This window comes from Acanthaster planci, linkage group LG10 (assembly GCF_054643075.1).
Source record: "Acanthaster planci isolate LZ-2023a linkage group LG10, COTS_SCS, whole genome shotgun sequence".
NCBI classification, from domain to species: domain Eukaryota; kingdom Metazoa; phylum Echinodermata; class Asteroidea; order Valvatida; family Acanthasteridae; genus Acanthaster; species Acanthaster planci.
In genome coordinates, this window is record NC_141786.1 from 15541865 (window position 1) to 15567176 (window position 25312).

The window sequence follows — 25312 nt, forward strand, 5'->3', positions numbered from 1 at the left end:
TTCTCACTGATATTAGCGAATTCGTACAAGAAAAGAAAAATTCACATTTTCTATTGTTTTTTGCTTCCCAGACGTTGAAGTGCAGTGTGCCTTGGATTGCCTGAATGGTGGCGTATGCGTGCGGGGAACCTGTGAATGCCCAGAGCAATATGGTGGCGCTTACTGCGAATTTGAACGTAAGTCATAAGCATATAGTTAAAAGGAGGGATGAATGTAAGCTATGGTATGCTTTTACATAAATGTGACACAGGCCTACCGCTTGAAAAGGGCATATTAATGTTGTTGTGTTGCTGATTTGCATTCAGCAAAATGCTGTGTCAACTGTGGCAGAAAATGATTATAAACAGGTACATTTTGCAGTGTAGACATCTTTTTTTTGCATTATCATGGATGGTGTTCTGTTCTGGCACTCTCTAAAGGTACTCAGAAGTTTTGATTATTCTGTTTTGGTGTGCTGTAAAGCCTCTTATTTCTAACAAAGATTTGTCTTGGCAACACTCATAATGAAATTCCACCCAGCTCACATTTTTTGCATTTGGTGCCAGTAACTTCGCATTTGTGTCCAGTGTGACATCGTGAATAAGTTACATCATGTAGAATTTGTGCAAACCCCAGTATGGCTTGTAATCCATTCATCCTGTGGTATGATGTGCTTGAAAATCTTCCTCTTTTTCTTCAGTGACACCTTGTGACTTTCCATGTGCTAATGGCGGTATCTGCATTGAAGGCGTGTGCTCCTGCGTTGATGGTTTCCAAGGCGAATTCTGCCAGACATATGGTTTGTTTTCTGGATTTTTTTAAGAAAAGAAAAAAAAAATCCAAGTGATATACACTTTAAGAGTCAAGACTTGATTCTTTTGATTTCACACGATTTAAGGAGCCTGGAGTTGGCAACATTTCTGATTGTATTTGCAGTGATACCAGAAACCGATATCATCATCACCATCACTCTGCAAGAGAATGCCCTGCCCGCCATTGGCCAGAGCTTCTACTTGGTATGCGAGATTGCCAATAGCACCGCCTACCCTCAGCCAGTCTGGATCACACCCTCTGGAAACCCTGTTCCCAGTGAAGAAGAAGGTAGGAACACAAGATGAGTGCAAACGAACCTTGTACCCAGAGGTTATTTTATTTCCAACATGGCCTCTAATAGTTACTTTTGGAAAGGAATTTTCCTACCTGTATCATGATAATTCAGTGCAGCTTCAGCCAGGAAACAATTTATTTCACGTATTTGGTGTTAATATTCTAACATGTAGTACATGTTTTTGTTGGCTGTGAATTATAACAGCCACGTCACTTTCCTTTGAAATAATTCTCTGCTCTCCTTTTTGATTACACAGGTAGGTATAAAAATGTGATACTCAACATTGGTTTGATGAGATTTTGATGTTTTCATCTTTGAAAAATTTGTGCTTCCTGTATACATCCATGATGCAACATACATGTACTACAAAGTGTTGAGTCTGTGACCAGGCACGGCATGCTAAAAGAGTTGCTGACTGAAATCACCGTTGCTGATTGAAATCACAGTCATGCACCAGCCTATTCCTCATTAGTAACATCTCCAAAAATGATCCAATTCCAGGATGAGAGCAGGTAGCTGTGGGGGCGCACTGCTCAACTCTTTGGGGACGAGGTTGCATGTGAAGTATTTCAAGCTAAAAATTTGCCGTACTCTAGCAGACTTTTTAAATAAGAAGCAAAAAATTGAGATAGCAGGGAAGACTTTGCTTCTAATATATCCAGTGAACACAGATGTCCACACAGAGTAGGTAATGTAGATGTTATGTAGACTTGTGCCAATGAGACTGGTAGGTTTGCATGGCAGATATAAATGACTTGTGTGAAAAATTTGCAAGGAACACCATGGACCGTACTCACTGTTTTTCTAGTTTTGTGGTTTAGAGAAGAACCGTTTGTTGTAATTCAACAATATCGACCATTGTGCTACATTCTCAATTCCAGCCTTCACTACTTGGTACTTGGGAGAAATTCTTCCTGAATTTTCCACAATTTTTTCTGTTCAAAAAAAGAGAAAAGTCACAGATTTTGACAAAAGACCAGCTGAAAAGAACATAAACAGTGCCCAAAACCCCAACAAAAATCAGGAGAATCAAGAAAAATCTGTACCCTTAATGGCACAAAAACACATTAATGTATGAAGTAGGAATACCATGCTATCATGGGTTTGTGCATGTGTGGTTCTATGAGGGGGGCTTTGGGGAGCTTTAATGCTCCCCCTAACTTTTTTCCACCCCAAAAAAATGAACAAAAAACAAAAAAAGGCTGGAAAATATTGGAACCAAATTAGAAAAGGTTAAAAGTTGACATCACGTTTAAAGGGTCTAGCCCTGCCCCCCAAAAAGACTGGAATTGCGCCTGGATTTCCATATGCCAGTACAGCTTGTTCTTACAGCATAGCATATTGGAATCTAAGCAATATTGAGGATGCTAGTGAAACTTAGCATCCACGTAAAAATAATAATTTGTGAATATATTTCTGAAGTTTCAAAGGGCAGTGGCAGAGTTTTAAACTAGTACATGTATGTTCAATATTAGATAGGGCTTGTATAAGGCAAGGGCATTATCATTGCCACATCAAACAAATCACAAAGTCGTATTGTTTTTTCCATATACGGTTGTTTTCTCATCTATGTAGGGGGACCACAGTCATCCCATCATATGATGACTGAGGACATCTCCCCGACAGCCACGAAGCTGATCCTGAACAGACTCATGAGAGAGGACTCGGGAACTTACACCTGCCTTATTGGTCCTCACAGGGACTCCATCCCACTCATCATCTACAGTGAGTACCTCCAAAGTTCTGTAAAGCGGCCAGGCCTTGCCACTGGATGGCGTACATGTACATTGGAACTGTTCTGATTTTCAAGTTTTCAAACTGCAAAAATCAGAATGTTGCAATTTCAAAAAAAAAAGGAAAAAAAAACGTCCTGGCAAAAGAGGACACTGTGTGCACAAAAAGGGGGTGCAGTTATGTGTGTACATGCATGACGTACCTGTAATAACTTCTCTCGTGTGACTGCTTGTTTTGCTATGGGTGGGTAAAATGGGTGTTCTGATTTCTGCCTTTTCAGTGTTGGGAGGTATGGGGCAGCTAGGCTATGTATGTGTGGGACAGCTGGGCTATGCATGGGACAGCCAGGCTATGCATGGGAAGCCAGGCTATGTATGGGACAGCCAGGCTATGCATGGGAAGCCAGGCTATGTATGGGACAGCCAGGCCATGCGTGGGACAGCCAGGCCATGCATGGGACAGCAAGATCACCAGGCTATGTATGGGGCAGCCAGGCTATGCATGGGACAGCCAGGCTATGCATGGGAAGCCAGGCTATGTATGGGACAGCCAGGCTATGCATGGGAAGCCAGGCTATGTATGGGACAGCCAGGCTATGTATGGGACAGCTGGGCTATGCATGGGACAGCTGGGCTATGCATGGGACAGCCAGGCTATGCATGGGACAGCTGGGCTATGCATGGGACAGCCAGGCCATGCGTGGGACAGCCAGGCTATGCATGGGACAGCTGGGCTATGCATGGGACAGCCAGGCTATGCATGGGAAGCCAGGCTATGTATGGGACAGCCAGGCTATGTATGGGACAGCTAGGCTATGCATGGGACAGCTGGGCTATGCATGGGACAGCCAGGCTATGCATGGGACAGCCAGGCCATGCGTGGGACAGCCAGGCCATGCGTGGGACAGCCAGATCAGCATGCTATGTATGGGGCAGCCAGGCTATGTATAGGGCAGATGGGCTATGCATGGGACAGCCAGGCTATGCATAGGGCAGTTAGGCTAAAATAGGGCAGTTAGGCTATGTATAGTTAGGCTATGAATTCACAGAAGTTTAGTATATTTGAACTCGAGCAATATTTTGTGACAAATCTGTCACGACGTCAAATTTGCTCGAGTTCATATTCAAGCATAAAATGGTCTAGACAGTAGATCTCTGCCACCAGCTTCTGCTGGGCCATTATTTGATTGACAGCTTCAGTCAGCTTTGTTTGTCACTAGTCTGTCCATAGTCCTCACACTTCAGGCCTGTACCCTGTATCCCAGTGCGCATACTCTATGTGTCGATCACGGTTGACCTTAAAAGCCCAACCAATAGTCAAGCCAAGTCCCATCACTCTGGTAATCAGACCCCAGAGTACGGACTCTTACTCCATCGAGCCCCTCTTATCAGGTCTGATACCACCAATTCCCCCTCAAGTGTCACATTTGAATTATTTCCCCCCAAAATTTAGAGATTCCATGTTCACCAGCCTGCCAGAATGGGGGAACCTGCGATGACGGAGTGTGCCTGTGTCCAACTGGCTTCACCGGTGACCACTGTCAAGAAAGGGGTGAGCATTGAAGTCAGCTGGTATTGCGTCATATGTTACCATCAGGCCTGTCGCCAAGAGGGGCCATTAGCATCCTCCCATGCTACCCTCCCATGCCCAAAGCTGGCCCTGTTGACATGAATTCAATCATTCAAACACATGTTAATTCGAAGTCATATCACAAGTCACGGAAAAAGCTATTTGCAGCTTATAATCTAAGCAGTTCATAGCTTCATTTAAAAATGAAAACTACCATCCATAACGATTTACTCTTTATTGATGGTGGTACTAATTTATGAATGAAACTTTGAGTTGAGTTGCTTATATTTTGACCATTGGTGCATCATAAAATTCTCATTTTGTACGTACAGTGATTGGAAAAGCTAGGAAAAAACTAGTTATTACGGTGCAAAATTTATTAATAGAAATGTGTCTTACTCGTTTTTGCTTTTACAGAGCAACAACAACTGACTATTCGCATTACACCCAGCATGCAAGAGCTCCCTCATGTAGGCGACCGCCTGCGTGTCACCTGTGAGATCATTGGCACCAATGAGTTCAGCCCTCCTGAGTGGCAGACACCGGATGGTGCTGTCATCCCGGAATTCGTAATTGGTGAGGCCAAACTTGTGCTCTTAAAAGTCAACAGCAGATCCTTTTTTGTTTCTTTGTTTCCCTGTCCTCTGTCAAATCAAAATTCATGCTGCGTCTTATCACCATTTTTGTGAAAGGAAGATTTAAGCTATGCAAGACCACACTAAACCTTTGGAAAGATTTCATTTGGAAAGTTGGTCCCTTTTTGAAGCAGAATTTGTAAAGTTTATGGCAAAAGAATTTTATGCATCTTAAACTGTGCTACACAATGTACCCTCCAACAGTTGATTGAAAATTTCTACACTTTCCATTTTCCCCTGAGAAAGGAGTAAAAGACTTGCGGATGCTGTTGCATGGAACAAGTACGGAATTCCTACTTAAGCATATAATTTAGGAGTTTAAATGACAAATGTGATTTGAAATTAATTTTGTCTGACAGGGATCATTGTGGTTCAATTGATATCAATAAAGTTGTTGAAAATGACTCCTCCAATTTATCAGCATTTGCATAACCTGGTCGATATTGTCGAAAACCAACATTTGAGATAAAAAACAAAACACTATTGGGATTTTTATCCCTTTTTGAAAACGATGATGATGTCAAATGACTGCTTTCAAATGACCACTGTTCGTGTTGTTTCACTGTTTTCCACCACATTTGTTACCCCAATTTTAGTGAACACAAATGTTTAAAACTAAAGAGTTGGCTTGCGATAACACAATGTGCTCCGATCGTCCTCAGGAGCACACTCTTTGAAACGTCAAGTACACACTAACTGCAAGCTCTCTCTATAGTTTATCTTCACCATGCAAAGATCCACGTCTTATCAGTGTTTACAACTGTAACACAAACTGCACCCTCACTTCAACTTCCAGCTTCCGGCCAGCGCGTCGGTGTGCAGTACATAACCTCAACCGCCACCAACTTGGTCATCAACAGCGTCCGCCCGGCCGACGCCGGCCGGTACACCTGCAACATTGGTCCGCTGCAGGGTTTCTTTGAGGTGAGGGTGGAGCGGCCGCCGAATTGCGAGGTGGTGTGCGAGAACATGGGGGTATGCCTGGGTCGAGAGTGCCAGTGCCCAGAGGAGTTTGCTGGGCCCCGCTGCGAGATACGAAGTAGGTTTACTCTAGCTTCATACAGCAGTTATCAAAAACTTCAGTAGATTTCAACTGTTTTTTCTTAATTACCATCTTTGTTTAATTCTGATGTTCAGCTGTACCTTCAGTTATTCTACTTTTTCACTCTCTCTGTCTTTCCTCTATCTTGTAATTATAGCTGTGTATAGATTATTGTGACAAATAAGGAACCAGGCCATGAACGAGCATTTGCTTTCTGTTTGGTATCCACCATTCATTATCCCTTATTTCATTTTGTAATAACATCGTGGCTTTATATTGTAATTGTGATGTATGTGTGGAAAATAAACCAAAAACAACTAAAGGCAATGTATGTCCGTGGCCTAACCACTGCATCCCCTTATCTTAATCTGTTTGTTTTTGCCTGAATGAGCTAGCAAAACCCTAAGCATGTTGTAGTTCAATTGATACAACCACTACTTGTTTGAGATCAGCCCTTTTATCATATTTGATATGGTGTCATGTCACCAAGGGGTGAATTCCAGTACCAAATTATTCGGAGGGATACTGTTTCTTAAAGGACAAAGAATGTGTGAAATTTCTCGATATAACCTTTTGTAGGGGTGAGGATATATTTGGGGGCTTTTTACCAGCTGCTCGGAGGTAGGAAATAAATGGTCCCACATATCACCTTTTTCCCCCACAAAATCAGTTTGGCTTTTGGGGGAAGGGGCATGGCTCCTGTTCCCTTCCTCCGACTTCAGATCTGCTAAAGGATGTCAGGCTCTGCATCTTCCAATGCTCCAGTCATTTTGAAATAAACATACTTATTAAGTAAACCACATTCTTTTCTGCAGGCCCTGTTGCCTGTACCAAGGGGGAGGGCTGGTTTACCCCCCCAACCCCAGCAAGCACCAACCCCATTGGCAAAAAACAAAATCAGCAACATCAAAATTATCTATTGTTCTTGTGAAATGCCCCCAGCAGGTACTGTGCACCCCCGCCCCACCCACAGCCACTGACAGGGCCGTGTGTCTACACTGGCAAAAAGCAGCCTGTCACTCTCTCCAGATCTTGTCCATTTTTAATGATTTGTTTGGGAATAGAAGTAATGTTAGGAAAGTGCTTATCTGGTTAATCACATTCTTCACATTTGCAAATTATTAGGGGGAGCCGACTACACCATTGTCATCACGCCACCCCCCAACCCAGTCCTTGTGCCAGGCGTGCATGAAATCAGCTACTTATGCGAGATAGAGAGCCTCCGCAACCTACCCCGGCCAGAATGGGCCGCTCCGTCCGGATCGCTGATTGCACCCATTGAGCAGAGTGAGTGTATTCCTGAGGAGTATGGGGACTTAAGCAGGGATGAATCCAGATATCGGATGTGGGGGGAGGGGACTTTTGTGTTGTTTGATTTAATAATGATTAAATCCTGGAGGGTTATAGCCTGCACTTCAGTCTCATGCATTTTGGTGACAAAATTGTGTATTTTGAGGCAACTTTTAGCTCTCAAAGGAATAAATTAGCATCAAAAAAGGAAAGTGCAAAAAATTGAAGTGCAATTTCAATAACAAGTGACATGACTCTTGGTCTCTGCTGGTGATCCGACCATTTTGATCCAAAGACAAACTTTGAAACTTTTCATGGTGAGGTGGCAAGTTTCATGGTAGCACCATGGAAGGATGTCCTATACTCAACATTTCAGGTATGCTTGTGTTTAGAGCTTCATGACTATACCAATTGCACCTGCTAAGTCCTGACCATGAGTCATAAGTGGGTAACATAATGTTCTTGCATAGCAAAGTGTGTAATCAGTGTTATTTACCCAAAAATAAAGCCAGTTTGTGCGGCGCTCAAGAAGTCAGTAGTCTCAGACTGTGCCGACCATTGGATGTATTTCTGGTAAATAACTCCTAAATTTTGCTTTGCTATTGAAGAACACCATGCTTGTTGTTTGATACCCACTCTAGGCCACTTGACTTAACAGGCACAATCGGTCTGTTAGTTACCCTACCATGTTTCATTTGATTTCCTGGGCAGTCGGCAGCATTGGACGGCTGGGAGTGGAGTACATCGATAGCCGCTCTACACGGTTGATCATCCGAGACCTGATGGTGGAAGATAGCGGCATGTACACCTGCTACATCGGGACCCTCACCAACACTGTCATGATCACTGTGCAAGGTGAGAGTCTTCAAAGGCAGGAGGCTTTGAGACAGAGCTAGTCAAACAAACTAATTAAATAAACTGACAGTTTGTCCGGATGAGCTAAAGGCATGCAGGCCTCAAATTTTAACAATACACACACGAACATAGTGCAACCTCAGTAAATGATATTATTAGTCTGTAGAGAGTTGTGGCATGATGAGTTTGTGTATGATGCCATTTTGTTCCCAAAGTAGTTTTGCAAGCTATACTTGCAGAAAATGGCAAAAGACATATCGAAGTTGGGCAATTGATTGTTTCCTGCATTATAAACACGTCCAGTGTGTTCACAGAGCCTCACTTGAACAGCAAACTTTGGAGCCAGATTGGTTTCTAAAACATAGATGTTGCAGTTTTCTCTCTTATTTCTTTGCATGAAGAAGGTCAAGGGTGCGTTCGAGCAAACTACTCGTGTTAACATGAGCATACTCCTGAGCACTCAAACAACAGGAGTACGACCCATGAGTCAGCAAGAGTACACTCTTGCTAGAAGGGAGTATACTCCTGCATCCTGATCGTAATGCGCACGCCTCTTACTCGTGTTAACAGGATTAACGGCGTGAATGCACCCTATGTGTGGGTTGGTGTCCATCCTGCAGTCTTAGCTGGCTCTTCAACTAGCATTGGCATGAAATGTTCAAATCGCACAAAATGAGTGTCAAAGTCAAGTTTTGGTAATAGTTACATAGTTTGCACAGGTAAGAGTATATTGAGTTCTTTGGTCTGGTGTAACACCCATTTTGGCATCCAGATGAAATGAACAATATACATGTACGTTGAGAGTTCCCTTTGATTTCTACAGTGCACAGTTCTCTTGGAGACCTTTCACTCAAAAGTTGCTCTGGCAATTTTTATCTCATTTTGTTAGGTTTTGTCACGTTTTTACTTTCCACTACTGAAAAAAGATTGTTTGGCCGTAACCTCTGAAAGTAAATGCTTGTGAGCATTAAACATGATACTGTCAGGCTGATATTCTTTGGTGAATGCCAAAAGCCCAGGGTCACTGTTTTATTACTTTTTATTTTTTTTATTTTTTTCTGATACTGAAACCAAGGATCCCTCAAAAGTGCCTATTGCACGGTCTTTTACATTCACGAATTAGAAAGAAAAGGCAATTGGTTGAGTACAAAGTTAGCATCAAATCATGCATTGAGATCGCCCGACCAAACAAAGATTGAGTGATTCAGATATCGAACAATCAAGCCGGATATATCCCCGAAAATTTTTCTTTATTTTCCTCTTTCTGGCAGTGCCTTCCTGCTTGCCTCCATGCCTCAATGGCGGCCAGTGTAGCAACGGTGCATGTGAATGCCCACCAGAATTCACTGGACCCCAGTGCCAGACGCCGGCCCTCCCTTGCCCCCAGCCGTGCATTAATGGTGGGGAGTGTGTGAACAGGGCCTGCGTTTGCCCAGCAGGATTCCTGGGCTCCCGATGCGAGATTCCTGGTAAGAGACTTGATCATGTCTTGGGATCTTCTCTGGCTGATGGACACTTGCCTTCGAGAGGAGTGAGATTGGTTGAACAGGCACATGTCATCATTTTTTATATTTTGGTTGCCCAAAAAAGAGATATTTATTCAAATCTCCCCCATACACAAGTGTTTGGGTTGGCCATTTAAGGACCATTTTTAATTTTCTTTCAAAGGACAACAATCCTTAGCATTCTGTGTCTGTGGACAATCTGAATGAAGTGCAAGAGCTTGTGCTTGCTTGTGGTGTGTTCCTTTAGAGGGCAGTTTTAAATTTATGTTTTATGAGTTTTGGTGAAATTAAAAAAGAAAGATTTTGTCGATCGCACTGACCTATTATGGATAGCCTACAAACTTTTCTTCAACTTTTGTGCACAAAATTAATTTTGTTTGTCACTTCATGTTGCAGTTGACAAATTAGACCCCAACCAGCTTTGTTCGTGGTCATTTTAATTCCATTTTCCATGAGTCAAGTTTTTACACTTTTGTCTGTGCTTGAAGTGGATATTTGTTCAGTGTGGATGCTTATATTTTGGAAAAATGTGTTGAATATTTATCAGGTTTTAATGTGAAACTCCACCCTGTCGGAGAAGTGGTTCCAGTGATTGGGCGGACCATCAGCTTCCTGTGTCAAATCACCGGTCAAGTCCTGCCGGACATTCGACCAAGATGGCGGAAGGAGAATGCGGAGATACGGCCCCAGTCGGAAGGTATGTTCATGCTCTTCAAATTTGCTCAACAGAACGTCATTTGGCATAAGATTATTACAAAGAGGGTTGGAATTCATCTGTGTACATGTGTGTTTGAAGGATTAATTCAACATTCAACAATAAGCCATTTCATTAGTTTCAAAGAGGGTAGGGCCATTTGAGAAGAGAGCATGCGAGCGTGAACATGTCGAGCATATGTAATCAGCTTACGGCCGCGCAAGTTAGGCTAACCTCACACATGGGAATTGTTGCTTGTTGTGTGGGCATTCACTTTTAAAATACCAAAATGGCTCATTGTTGACCTCTGTGATGGATGAGGTGACTGTTGGTCTCATTTCACATGAAAAAGCCAAATGGATTGCAGGAATGGGTCAAAGCAAAATGTACAAAATGTCCATTTTTCTATCCAGCCAGTGCAGGTCGCGTGTTCACGTCCTATGTCAGCCCCTCCGCCACCCAGCTCACCATTCAAGGCATGCAGTCCTCCGATGCCGGATCCTACATCTGTGATGTGGGCCCTGTCATTGCCACCTTCAGGATAGAAGTCCAGGGTGAGGCAAAGTCCATTCTGTTTGTTCCTCACACAAAATATGCTCCTTGCTTGTTGCTTTTCACTGTCGTACTATTGCACATCACTCCCTTTGCATTCCAGTCATATCACACGGCCAATTCCAAGATGTCCTGTAGCTACCACATACTGCTTTGTTCCAGAATTCATTGTCATTGTGCTCATTCAACTGAAATGTGTTGACAAGCTTTTCTTACCATTTACTAGCAATTCAGTGCATTCACATGGTATGCTCATACTTAGCTTTAGGTTAACCTTATAGTGCCATTTACAGTTTCTTCACAGAATTTGTTCAGTTATTTGCAGTGTAGTATTGAACGTATTCCTGAGGAAACCATTTTTTGATTTTGTTCTCTGAATCTATTTTACACATTGTAAACTGTGGGTATGAATGTCACCAGACCCTGTTGTGCATTCCAAGCCCCATTTCAGTTGTATTTTTTCAAAATGTGGCCTAAAATACTTCTCCAATACTCAATCTAAATACAAATTATTCATCAGAGTTGATAGGTCCTAATTTGTCATGGAATTTATTTGTTGCTTTTGTTTCTGCACTCAACTTCCCAAAAACGAAGAGTTAACCTCTTAAGTTAAAAGTTCAGTTTCAACATATTGCTGACCCATGAATAACCTCTGTTCCAGTCCTTCCCAAATAGAAATTGAGTCAAACTCAGTGCCTTGTTGACACTGGTCAGTCCAGAAGTTTCATGTCTACATTTCTGTTATCCTGTCCAGAGTTGCCGTGTCCTCAGGAATGCCAGAATGGGGGAACCTGTGTGAATGGTGTTTGCCAGTGTCCAGAGGGCTTCTCAGGGACTGCGTGCCAAGCCGAAGGTATAACCATATTTGATTTTTCGCTAATCCGTCTTGATTTGAGTGATGGCTTGTTCTAGAACAACAAAAATGTCCAGTTGTGCATGCTAACCTTTTTTGAAGTGTGAGCACCATTTAAAACTTCTCAAGAGAGTGGCCAGTGTGTGTTAATGTTCTCCTTCACCAATGTACTCCGATACAAGTGTATCGATAGATACAATATATACACTATATATACATATACAATATTCTCATTAAATACTGCCCCCCACCACTTTTTCGACTTGTGTTACTACCCCCCACTTGTAGCTAGTCCCTTAATAGCTGATGCCTGATGGCCCCTCACCTTCAAAATCATTCCATTGCTGTTGCAAAAGTATTTCTGATAATGTCAAAATGACTACCTTTGAAACTGTTCAGTTGAATAGCTCGTGACTTGACTGCCTATAGGATGACTAGATACTTGCTTCATAAGAAGCACTTTTGGGGCTGTTTCTGAACTAGATTCTTTTCAAAAAGAGAAACAATGCTAGTTGCACTGTTTGCGCGTCCTCTCGTGTTGGTGACCTTTGACCCTCTCCACTCCTCTGTTCCTACCCAATGTGCATTTTTCCGTTTGTTATAATACCGAATGAGTTGGTTCCCAGTTGCAAGGTTCCCAGGTGTTAATGTAAATTTGAATTGCTTCTGGTGTACCGTATATATTTGGATCTCTTTTTCTATTAAGGTGATCATTGTGTCTTTTCACCTGTCTTCAGGTCCGCAGAACATTCGGATCCAGATTGTACCCATCCGCCCGGGAGTCCCAAGAATCGGAGAAGACATTGCTTTCACCTGCATCATCCTTGGCCCAACTCCGTTCCTCAATCCAACCTGGAAGACACCTGGCGGACAACCCGTGGCTCGCAGGAACGCCCTGGGTAAGACCACTGTCACATGCCGTGCTGTTGTCGAGTCCATCACACATCCCTGCAAGTCCATCATAAGCCATTCAGTCTTGAGTCAAGTCTCAGTGTATTCATAAGAAATGTGACAAGAACATTCCTTTGCCACTGCTTACCCAATTACTTATGACCGGTCTTGTGAAAGGACTGCAGTAGATAACATTAAAGCTTTCAAAAGCGTGCTGCTACGTCATCTGCAGTTGGAATGATCAACACCCGGCCAATCCCCTCCAAGCTCTATTCTAAGTGATGCCCAAGTTGAGCTTTTCATCAGAGTATTTGTCCAGGCCCAGATCCAGACTTGTTGAGGGACTTATGCAGGACTTGACAAAAGTACTGGCCGTCTTTTCACTTTTTTGGTTCATCCGTGTCCTGTTGGCCAGGCTTTTGAATTTGTGAGGATTTTGCTTGTCTTCTTGAGGTTGGTTCATACTTTTGCGGAAGTGAACAGGAACACAGAACTGTGACATCAGATCAAATATCCGTGCTGTGAATTTACAGAAATTGAACACATTGCAACCCCAGTGAAATTTGCTGCAAAGACTTTGAAGACATGAAACCTTTGCATTGAAATTCACTTTGGTTGATACAGATTCAACTTTGAAAATGTACAGTGCAAATTGGATCTTACATCACTATTGGTGGTTGCTTTTGTGCTGACTATGAACCATCCTTAACACACGTTCACCGCAGAAATCGCTATATTTGACAAAGGCAAACTCTTGTAGTATTAATGGAAAGTGTACAAGAAACCAGTTGGCCAGATGTAGTTACTTTGACAATTGGGGGAAAGTCATTGAAGACGTTTAAGCTAAAGCCTCTCACTGATTGCCAGGATGTGTCTTTCCCTGACAGTGAGGATTTGCATTTCCACTGACGAGTTGGTACTTGTGGACTGCATTCATTTGATAACAGTTTGCAGTCAGCTGAAATGTTGTTACCAGTTGAACGTCGGGGTTGTTTAAAATGCAGAAATACATGGAACATACTTGTTGTATTTCTGTATTTTAACAAGTGTAGGTCTGCCAGAGAAAATGTAGTTGTTCTAATTTTGTGAACTTACACTTTTTATTTCTTTAATGGTGGTATAGTTTCGAGTCACTTGAAAATCAAAAGCTCTGTGCAAAATGTCTGTTTCAAACAGTGCATAGTTTCTAGAGGGATCTGTCAACTGCTTATTTGACATACAGTGTCTTTTCCTTCCTTACACAGGTGGTTCAAATGCTCGTTTATCAGAAGAGGCATTGACCTCCACAGCCACCACGCTGTTCATCAACAGCGTGTCCTACGATGACGCTGGTATCTACGTGTGCATGGTGGGGCCGGTCATGGCCAACTTCTCCTTAGAAGTTGCTGGTGAGTCATCGATTACTTGTTCACAGTTTACGCGGTAGCCTTTGGTGCCATTCCATTGTAGCTGGTGGATTTTGGGGAGGGGGCATTGCTTTTCGAAATAATGAGGAAATTCAATACTTTGTATTATTTCAGTTCTTTTCACTCCAACTTGAGTTAGAAAAGACCCAAATTATACTTCAACCCTCAGAAAGGCCATAAAAGGTTACAGGCCCCATCAGCATGGCCCTCTGACTCGCGCATGTCCATTGTTTGCGAAAGACCTTGCTTATTTTGAAATACCGAACTTGCTCAGTGCTCTTGACAAACCTTGTACTTAGCAGTCTAGATGGTTTTCCCTCTGCATTCTGCTAGGCCTCGAGTGTCGGCCCAGCTGTCAAAATGGCGGAACCTGCCTGGATGGTATCTGCACCTGCCCACCAGAATTCACTGGCCACTACTGCCAAACACCAGGTAAAAAACAACTCACAAAACACCACACTTACACTAAAATCAATAGTTTCCTTTCATATATACACAAAGTGATAGTGGTAAATCAACACCTAAAGTGCTTTTTGTTGAGTTATTGCTCTTTGATTTGTTCCATGTCACTCGGTGGAAACTGTTGAATACAGTACAGGTCAGAATTTTAGCCGACAAAGTAATGCGATCATTGAACCTGACACGCTGTTCATTACATACTTTGCAGTTTTTACTGTTTATTGCTGGTTTAATGTACAATAAGCCTGACCCCGGGCCTCATTATCTCGGGGGGGGAGCTAAAATTATGCTAAAATTCTGAACTGTACTGTAGCTGTTTGTGAACATACTAAGTGGTCGTTTGTGATGGTTTCCAGCAATGAAGTTACGGCTAGAGCTGATGTCTTGGTTTGTTTTGCACTGGCCATTCGAATCCAGTGTCAGTTTTCCATCAGCGTACTGTTTGGGTGTGACAATTCAATTCAAGTTTGAAAGCACTCAGAGCGACCAGTGACTTAACACAAGATTTCTGACTGAAGACTGATTTTTTGAGATTTGACAATCATTTCATGTGTCGTGGAAATAGGTTCTCTTGTCTTGTTTAGATACATGAAGTTTTTTGTGAAAGTTACATTCTTGCGAAAGGCAAGATGAAGTGAGACAGCTGCACAGTAATTTTTGCACGCAAATCTGGCACTGGACCATTCTATATGGACATTTGTAGTGAACATTTGGATAAGAAACTTAAACATCTCTGTGTTCTGTTGTTGCCTTAGTTCCTCCCATTGTAAAAGGAACCATTGACCATAAAGCATTGAACATAGCTGCCAAGTGGTACGGATTTTCCATGATTGGTGTGGAAATTGATCGTGATTACAGGAGTACAGCTGCCGCCCAAACGGAAAACCCTCTGGCGGTCATGCATAATATCGCGGTGCACAAACCACACAAAATGGTTCGGTTGATACTCAACTCGGCCCGCGCTCAGACCGCGTGTGGTGGTGTAATGTGTCCCGTGCTCATGTGCGGCGGTGGAACGTGTGAAGACCGACTCCCCAGCAAACAGGACATTTTGTATGTATGGTAACATGTACATTGTGTGATACTGTAACCAGTGAAACATACGTAGAACTACCTGTGGTGTGCTGGTGCCCAATGACACACACACACACAAAATGCTGTTTTTACATGGGACAATTCGACATGGGAAACATCAACCAATAACACAACTCGAATGCACGGGCAGCTCGGCATCGCAAGACGTAGTGTAGTATTGTGTGTGCACATTGGTGTGGGTCCGAGCTATTTTTGGTCCGAATTGGTGTGATACCCACTTCCGCAACAATCACGGCGTGCGTGTGACGCGTCGTGCATGACAACACCACGCCACCGTACACGCTCTGATATTTCTACGATCGCACGGACTTTGTCGTTCTTTCTTGGAAAAGAAATGGCTTCTAAGGCTAAACGTGTGAAAAAGCTGCAGATGTTTAGAGAACACAATTAGAAATGGCTATGTATCACGACATCTTCAAAAGGTGAAAATTTTGCGCGATGTACGCTGTTCTCCAGCGATTTCTCGATCGGACACAGGGGATCAAATGACATCAAAGTACATGTCAAGTCAGTGAAACATTGGGCAGATGAGGATGATAGGGAAGGGAATCATGACAGAGCAACATTTTTCCGCCCTGAAGACAATGGTATTCATTGCGAACATTGGTTTCTATGCTTATGCTGCAGGTGCCCTGTGGAAGTACACACAACATCAAAGGCTGTACATTTGATTTATAATTTGGCATGCAAAGCAAATATAATTCGAAACTGTTTTTCATTAAAATATTACTTTCCACATACTCCTGTACTACATTTACAATGTAAACATGCTGTGTTGTACATTGCTCATCAAATAAAATAGTATTTTTGTAGCCAATCGGTTCTGTGAAAGAAATTACTGATTTCCTCTGAAAATTAATGATTTTTAGAGTTGAGATTACTGAAATGCTCTGAAAGAACTTGGTAGCTCTGGTTGAAATACTAATGCTTGCAGAACACTGTATAATGAAGAAAAATATGTGACAGAAACTGTTAATTTTTTCCAGGAAAAAACTTTTCTCTCACATTTTGGAGGGAATTAATATATATCTATGTGATTGCTGCATGTCAAGATTGTAGCCTCCTGTCCTTTGGACATATCAGCTCATCCATTTCTGTCCAGATGTCTGCTCATCTGTAGCTCATTGGCCATATTGTCAGTGAAAAAAAAAATAGTTTCACACATTTGCATGTTTGATCCTGGAAAAGTGTAGTTGCATGTGAGAAATAGTTGCTGTTAATGGAGTTGATGTACATTTTAACAGTCAGGCAGAATTTGCACTATTTGAAATTGAAGTTGAAACGTGCATTGGTTTGAAGCGTGGCACCATAAAGTCATTTTTTTCTGGACAGGGGTTAAAAATTGCTTCTGAAACATTGTAGAATATGGTGATGATGTGATAAGTTTGATACAATGTTTGACACATCTGTTTTCTCCTGGAAACTCCAATGGTGCAAACACTGTGTGCTGTCCAATAATATTGATTAACATTTGTGTGTACATGTTATAAAAATGCACATATTAGACCATGTCCTGTTTCTCTGTATGACATTGTCGTGTTTATGTGTGAACTCCAGCTCTGTGTCAAAGGTCATGTATGCATGGAGCCCTGTGCATTAACGGAGAGTGCAAGTGCCCTCCGGGGTACCAGGGAAAGTTCTGCCAAATAGCAGGTTGGCCTAGCAGACTGTGAGTAGGTTAAGTGCTGCATGCTGTGGGCATGATTGGTAACCAGTGACCACACAGGCTCCCACAAAATGAGCCTTAAGTCATGTTTCAGTCATTTTTTTTTTTTTAGTTTGAAACAGAAAGAGCAAACTAATAGCTCTTTCATCTGATGTGGCTCTTAGTTGGAGATAATGATGAAAGTACACACTTTATGAGTGAAAAGAGTTTGTTAATTGGAACTGGCTTTGATTGTTCAAGATTCTTTAAAAGACTGTGACTCAAAGTTGTTCTGGGGACTTGTGACTCACTTTGTTAGAGTAGGTCACATATTTTTGGTATTTTTTCCCAGCAGGCATTCTGTTGCCAGTCATGTCCATAGGAAGAAGTGCACGGCCTATGTTTTCACGTTGTCTTATGCATGAAAGAAACATATGTCATGGTGTACTGATCCTCTATTTTTTCATTGTTTTGAAGCAACATTAATCAATCAGTTAATCACAAACAATTGTTTAAGCATGTCTAGTCGTTCTCATCCTTTTTTGGCAGAGTATTAGTGATAACTAACTTTGTTCAAGCAAAAGTCTGCGTTCAGACAAACGACTTACTGCCTCTCTATAACAAAAATTTATTGTGCTAGATATGTTTTAAGTTTGAAAAGCACTGAAGGTGGACAGTTGAAAGACCTTCGAGTGAGCGTAATTCCTGGATATTTTTATGTTGAAGGTTCTGTTGTGAAAAGATGCCTTTACCAGCAGCAGTGCCTCCAGCATATTTTTAATTCCTGCTTCACTGTGTTTTGTCCTCAATGAACCTGCAGTCCAATTTTTGATATTTCGATATATATCCACTACATATAATTTCGACTGGAAAACATTTTGATTTCTAGCTTTAAAACATGAATGACAGGTGCAACTACTTTTCTTTTGCATTAGCTAATTCTTGTTACCTGTGTCCATTTATCATTGTTGTAGTCGAGACATAAGACCTTCACAAGACCACACAAGACCAACACAAGCTCTCCAGTCTGAATTCAAGTCACAAGCTATTCAAATAGCCTGCAACAAAAGCATTCCTTTGTCATTGTTCACACTCTAACTTGTGACTGGTCTTGTCTTTGCTCTTTTGTCTGGTCTTGTGATGCCTCAATTACAACACTGCCATTCATGTGCACAAAGTTGCTGTTATTCCCTGTTTACTCCAAACATTGATTTCCATCCTTGGTTCAGAATGCCATATGTGGCTCGAAATAAGACATTACATCTACTTTATCCTTTTGGAAGCTTTCTTTCCTTGATTTACATTTATGTGTAACTATCTTGCTTTGTGTAAGTTTCCTATTTCAGAGCTTACTTGACTGTCACACATTCAGCTCATTACCATCTCATTTTTTATTTCATTATGAGGAAGGATGATTGGATTGATTTTTTTTCCTTCTAGAATGTATGAATGTCGTCCTCATGTAACAGCATTTCATTACAGTCACAGAACATATTATTTCGTTTCAGTCCATTGCACAATGAATCATTGATTTGTTAACCACTCTTGCAGGACATATTAATTTGGACAAAAAGAATGACTTTCAAAAAGGCAGGATACAGCAGTAAATGCCAGTCATTTGTAGAATATTTTTGTGATGTTTCAAAGCACAATGCAATATTTTGCTATACTCTGGAGCTCCGCTGTTGAGTGATATTTTCTACAGCAAGAGGTAGCATATGGCAGTCAAGTTCAGTATGCAGTCTATCATAAAATCTCCTTAAGTCAAACTCGGCTAACTCAAAGTCACTTCAACTCGAAGCAGTTTCTCATTTCTTTCAAAGGAGTAGAATTTGGTGCACCTGTATAACAGTTCTTTCGGCAATCACACAGAGGACTGTTTCCTAATCTGCCCATTAGCTCCAGTACCAGAAAGTTTGAAGGGTAGAAGGTTATCGAAATACAGTGAAATCCCTGAAGTGAAGCTCAACTCAAAAGTTCTCATTTTGTACAAACGTTCTTTAAGCAAGAGCTAAGACTTGTTTTGGAGGTTGATATGCACTGTTATCAAACATGTTGGTTTGTGGTATTACATATACTTGACCAAAAATGCAAGTAAATATGGTACTGTGGAATTTAATGTTTCACTTCATAACACCATGTACATTCATACTTCTTCCTGACAGTTCCTGAGAAGGTGACAGTCAACATACGCCAAATTGGCAACGAAATACCAAGCCCTGGCTCCTCACTGCAGTTTGAATGTGTCAGCATGGGAAATAGTGATCCAAGGAGTGCACCAATTTGGAGAAACCCTGCTGGACAGAGGGTCCTCCCACTAGGACAAGGTAAGGGTTCCCACCCCTTGCCCAGACTAAGACTGGGTTGTTCCACTAGCATTTGATAGTGGTGTGGATTCCCCTCCTATTTGGATAAACCCAGCTGGGCTGAGGGTGCTCCCACTAGCACAAGGTTTCCAACCCCCCGCAATTTGGCTGAACTCAGCTGGATAGAGGGTTGTTCGACAAGCATTAGATAGTGGTGTGTTTCCTCCTCTCGGGGGGTTCTCTTCTAGCTTATGGTGAGAGCACTGTGCCCACTCCTTAGGAGGAACCCAGGATGACAGAAGGTCATCTGGCGAGCACAAGATAAGGGCATTATGTCCGCCCTCTTTTAAAGAACGCAATTGGGCAGAGGGTCCCTTTAATATAGGGAGGAAGTGGCTGGACAGAAGGGTACCCACTCCTTCCCAATTTGGATGAGTCTTCCTTTAGCACAAGGAGAGGGTGTCGTGCTGGACAGAGGGCTGAAGCTATTTGACCTTGGTATCTTCTGCAGGTGGGTCTCAACACCTGTATGTTCGCCAGTCCTCTCCTTCGGCCGTAGTCCTGGTCATCAATAACATAAATGCGACCGATGCCGGCAAGTACGAGTGCGCTGTGGGCAACGTGGTAGCATCCCTCATAATCAGAATCAGCAGCATTGGTAAGTTGCAAGCAACATTCATGCCACTCCAGGTTTTTTATTGATTTTATTTGAAGAAAACTGGCCAAACATCAAACTAGCCAAAGATTCAGTTGAAACTCATTCAACTTCTGTAAATTTACAGCACAACCATGTAATCTGCTGCCACAACATAGCATTGATGATCACTTTTGTTTCGTGTCTATTATGAACTGACGTATTTTACCAATGACGTTATGAGCAACATGCAAAGATGCTCCAATTTTAGACAGATGTAGATTTTTGTAATGCACATGTGCATGTACATTTGAATGTCGTGGGTTGCATCATGAACTGATGTTTTCTGGATAGTTGCTGCACCACAAACTGTTGTATTGTATGTATAAAGTCTACAGATGATACTTCACTTTATGTTAAACTGTAGATTTTCTACAGATAAGTGCTCCATTCCCTCTGAAGTTTAACTTGGTGTCAAGTGTAGCGGTGATCAGAGCCTCGCATTTGTTAAAGCCGTCATTTTGATTTTAACTATATTTTTGTGTTAGGCTCAGCTCAGTGTTTTCCGTCCTGCCAGAATGGAGGGAGCTGTGTTGAAGGAGTGTGCCTCTGCCTCGAGGGTTACATCGGGGGGTACTGCCAGATAGCAGGTACGTGCTTCAGCCCAACTCGTCATGGGTTCAATCCCCCTCCCCGGGGACTGAGCTTGCAGAGTTCACCACAGGGTCAAAACTGCATTTTGCCTTGACCTTACCTGTGGACCAAGCCAGGTCCACACAGGGATGTCCCCTCTCTGTGGAAAAGGCGTAGATATATTTTGGGGTGAGAAATATCTGTAGCAAAAGGATGAGAAAAAGTTCAGAAAACCATAAAAAAAATTCAATTTTAAAACGTTTTTGCAGTTAATTTCTCTGAGTTTTTCCAAATGTGACAAAAAAGGAATGCCCACACAAGGTTTTTATCATTATTCTGGTAAGGACACCAAAGATTCCTCAAAAGTGCCCAAGGCACTGTAGCCCGCAAGTCTAAAGAAACCTGAAGAGAGGAGATAGTCAGAAGCTGATACTGTTTTAAAGGTGGAAGGAAAACCCCAGGCGAATATCCTGGGTAAAAACTCATGGAGTCTGGTACGGATTTTAAGATCCAATTCACCTGTGGACCAAGCCAGGAATTAAACCAGGACTGCGAAGGTTAACCACTCCGTGCCCGTGGCAGTTATCAATGTTGATGATGCTGGGGCAGGATAATTATCATTTTTTTCTGTTTTCAAAATTCTTTAAAAAGTCCTATCATTAACTGGACACTTACGCCAACACGAAGGACTGTCTGGTTTCTACTTTAGTCTGACAGACAAAATCTATTGATGCCCGAGTAATTCAGCCAGGCCTGCAGCCTTGTGAAAAGAGCCCAGATTGTGTAGTGTTATGTAACTTTCTTTTGTCCATGAACCTGGCATAGCGCGCTGCTGACCTCTTTTCAATAGGGGCCAGATTAGCGCGCAGTGGCGCTGTATGGCTCATCGCTGCGGTGGTGGAGTGCTTTTGTCCCCGCTTGCACTAAATGCCCCAAACCGTGGTATACTGTTTCAACACAAGGCCAGATTATCTCAACTACTGAGAGTGAAAAAATGTCGGTAATGCCCAGCAGCTTGGTCTTTTGATTCGAGCACAGTCTTCTGTTACAAGGCCCAGTTCCCTTTGTACGATTTCGGAGACCCCAGCCACGCATATAAAGCATATGTGTCCGGTACCAGAAACGTGGCGGCAAGTGGTTAAGGGTGAGGAATGAACCACCACACCAACCTGACTCGCCATCTGTAAGATAAACATGTGCATGTGGCTCTGTGTGTGTCTTCACATCTGTCTTCATTTCCAGGGTAATGGAAGCAACTCTCTCACTATTACCTGGCAGTTTGATAATCATTTCAAACATGGGATGTGGACTGATTTAACAGAGTGCTCATACCTGATTTCTTCATTTCATTTTGTTCCTATGCAGTGCAAACACCCCACTTTGACATCCAGATCCTTTTGGACCCAGACCAGCCCCAGCAGCTGGTCATTGGAGATGACCTCCAGCTGACCTGTCAGATCCCAGAAGACAGCCCCCTCACCAATCCACAGTGGTACACCCCAGACGGTCAGCGAGTCTTTTCGATTGGACAAGGTAATTCCCCCCCCCATACCTATTTGACCTCCCCAAACCCAAAAGTGAAGCTGCCGAATTTGCCATCCACAATCAAGGATCCAACATTCAAATCGACAGTCCACAATCCACAATCAACTATCCCTGATCCACCGTCAAAAATCTGCAATCTGCAAAACACAATAACAATCTGTAATCCACAACCCGTTATCCACAGGCTGCAATCAACAATCCACAATCAATTGTCTCTCCTGAGGACGACCAGCACATCCTGGTCAAAACATCGAATCCACACTCATTGATTCTTATCAGAGCTACCATGCCTGCAAGAGATTGAATCTTCTTGTTGTACATACCAACCATCTCTCTGAATTCACAAGTCCTAAAAACATACCAAAACGGGAAACAATGCCCTCCCTTGATAAGTGAAATACAGTGCCGCCTTACTCCTACACCAGAGAAACTGCTGTGCCTCAAAATTCAAAGACATTTAATATTCATAACCATGAGAGTGAGCTGAACTGTTTCTTTGGCACTTGCAGATTTTTGTTTACACTTTAGTGTTATCTTGCTGGTTGAATTAGTCTTAGTGCCAGTTGTGTAAACTTATGTGCGGGGCTGATTTGTTACTTTTTACTGTTTTTTGACACGAAATCTATGGTGCTGTGTCTCAAAGAAACAAAAGAAGAGTTTGAAAAATTTGGCAGCTTTTCAGTTTGTAACTGTTGTCAACATTTCATAAGGGTTATTTTACATCAACTCTTCGGATTCCAATGTTATCTTATACCATTGACATTGGGTGTAATAACCCTGGGCCACTTAGGGCTCCATTGTCTGACCATGCAAACCAAGTAAAATGGCATGCTATTGATATTTTCGATTCTGTCACCATTGGCAACCTCCAGGCGGCTCAGACAAGTTGCATGTTGAGCTGCAATCCGTGCACCAGACTGTACTAACCATCATGAATGTCCAAGCAAGTGATAGTGGCACCTACACCTGCTCGGTTGGTCCGCACAGGGCAACGTTCATCGTTGACGTAAGCAGTAAGTATATGCATTCACGATACCCTATCTGTGTGTGCACCTATTCAGATATACCACATGAGGTATTTGTTGGATGTAACAATCATTATGCCAGTACTAAAAGTCAGGGTTGGCATTAAAACATCCTTATTGAAAGATCTTGCTTCAAACAATTGAGCCCAAGAGTATTTGTGAGAAATCAAGACTGCCATAAGGATTTTTTAGTACTATGAAATCGATAGAACTGCAAAGAAACCTTTTACTATTCACCATTAAAACATTTATAGTATGTGGTGTTTTATCTGTATGTAAGGATATTTCTGTCATAGGATATTGAAGAATATAACAGCATCAAATGTAATCTTTGCAGTGTTGGCCAATGAGTGATTAAAACGCCAGGAGGTATTTTTGGATGTATCATTGCAGATATATATTGAAAATATACTCATTTTTAATTAGCCTTTGAATAGACACTGTGAAGTAATAAAGGTTTAAGCTTTTTCCAAGGTTTGCAGACTATAAATATGAGCTGTAAAAGCGGTGTCCTGGTGACACTCTTGAAAGTGTTCTGCTGTACGCTGCTCTGCTGAAATTAGTGTATCGGTAAATGTACTCACAGGCGATATTTCTCGACAAAACAGGTTGACTGCTATTAGCAGAAATTCTCTTTTCAAGCATGCTGGCCTCTTTCTTTCAAATGAAAGCCTATGCTAGACAGCCAGTCCAGTGCCTTGCTTATTGCTGAAATTCTTTGTCATGATTTGTTGATTTGCTGTGGTAAATCGCTCCATGTTAATGCACACGAATGCTTGTAGTTGCTGTCAGAGAAAAATGCACTGCTAGGCTGTTGCGAAACGTTGGCCGTAAAGTGAAGAAAACACTGTTTCAGTATATTTTGTTCTGCTTGTTTCATTTTACACATACATTGCATATTTATTTTATGATTGTCTTTCACAAGCTACTTTCCAAATAACAATAAGCAGGATGCTTCTTAAATGTGCTTACAGAAGAAAATTAGAAAACGTATTACAGGACATATTTGAACATGGATGTGGATTTTGGGTGGTATTGTGGCCTCAGAACAGTTGAGAAATCGATTGTCAGGAGGACTGATACTTAATGTCCACTCTGCCCAATCTTCCCTCTCTGCCTTACTCCCTTACCCCGCCTCCCTACCCATCAACCGCAGTCTTCTCATGTCGTCAGCCTTGTATGCATGGAGGATCATGCGTTATGGGGCGGTGTGAGTGCGCGGAGGGTTACCGCGGCGACATGTGCCAAGTGGCAAGTAAGCTTTAGAAAAAAGGATTCCTATGGCTGCTGAGACTTTGCCCGACATGCATGGCTTGGACACAGATCCCTGCTTTTGTTTGGTAGAAGATTCACCTAGATTTGTAGTATGTGCTCCTTCTTCAACAGCAGCAGTATCTCACTCACAGGTTTTTCATCGTAATTAGCCGAGAAGTAGTCACAAGATACATGTATTTGCTCATTTTGGCTATCTTGCTTTCACAGCCAAGAGAACGATGTCCTTACAACAACCAAAGCACTATACCTGTAGCTACTAAACAGCTCTATGCAGCACCATTAGCACTGTGTGTAAATGCATAATCCGAACTAGAGCTTAGTTCAACTTTCTGTGAGATGTACACATTGTTCAGAAAGTTTGCAGGTACATTTTCAACAAAATTCTTGACGGAGAATCTGTTTGTGTGTTGGGGGTGTTAGTTAAGAAATATTTGCTTCATCTTGCAGTGCAGTAAAGCAAAGCCTCCCTTGGTGATTCACCTCAGGAGAGTACAATGCTTCATGGATCACCTTGAGAGGCTGGTGTTGCAATACTACATGAAGCAGTGAATATTTGTGTACTAGAGACTATGGGGCAAATTC

The 25312-nt window shown here is 42.2% G+C and overlaps 1 protein-coding gene across 4 annotated transcripts in view; it reads left to right on the forward strand.

Moving 5' to 3' along the window:
- The window catches only part of LOC110982993 (uncharacterized), a 279431-nt gene that overhangs the window by 140462 nt on the left and 113657 nt on the right, over window positions 1-25312 (forward strand). For 2 of the 4 annotated variants that reach the window (XM_087142717.1, XM_087142718.1), the window contains exons 88-110: window positions 72-176; window positions 680-778; window positions 916-1080; window positions 2663-2812; window positions 4274-4372; window positions 4808-4966; window positions 5822-6064; window positions 7193-7354; window positions 8069-8212; window positions 9484-9681; window positions 10265-10414; window positions 10825-10965; window positions 11718-11816; window positions 12554-12715; window positions 13952-14095; window positions 14447-14545; window positions 17225-17320; window positions 19478-19639; window positions 20130-20276; window positions 20801-20902; window positions 22251-22418; window positions 23303-23443; window positions 24612-24710. In XM_087142717.1, coding sequence (XP_086998843.1) covers window positions 72-176; window positions 680-778; window positions 916-1080; window positions 2663-2812; window positions 4274-4372; window positions 4808-4966; window positions 5822-6064; window positions 7193-7354; window positions 8069-8212; window positions 9484-9681; window positions 10265-10414; window positions 10825-10965; window positions 11718-11816; window positions 12554-12715; window positions 13952-14095; window positions 14447-14545; window positions 17225-17320; window positions 19478-19639; window positions 20130-20276; window positions 20801-20902; window positions 22251-22418; window positions 23303-23443; window positions 24612-24710 — 3234 coding nt within the window. The remainder of the gene's footprint in view (window positions 1-71; window positions 177-679; window positions 779-915; window positions 1081-2662; window positions 2813-4273; window positions 4373-4807; window positions 4967-5821; window positions 6065-7192; window positions 7355-8068; window positions 8213-9483; window positions 9682-10264; window positions 10415-10824; window positions 10966-11717; window positions 11817-12553; window positions 12716-13951; window positions 14096-14446; window positions 14546-17224; window positions 17321-19477; window positions 19640-20129; window positions 20277-20800; window positions 20903-22250; window positions 22419-23302; window positions 23444-24611; window positions 24711-25312) is intronic. The other 2 variants (XM_087142720.1, XM_087142719.1) reach the window with 2 other exon arrangements.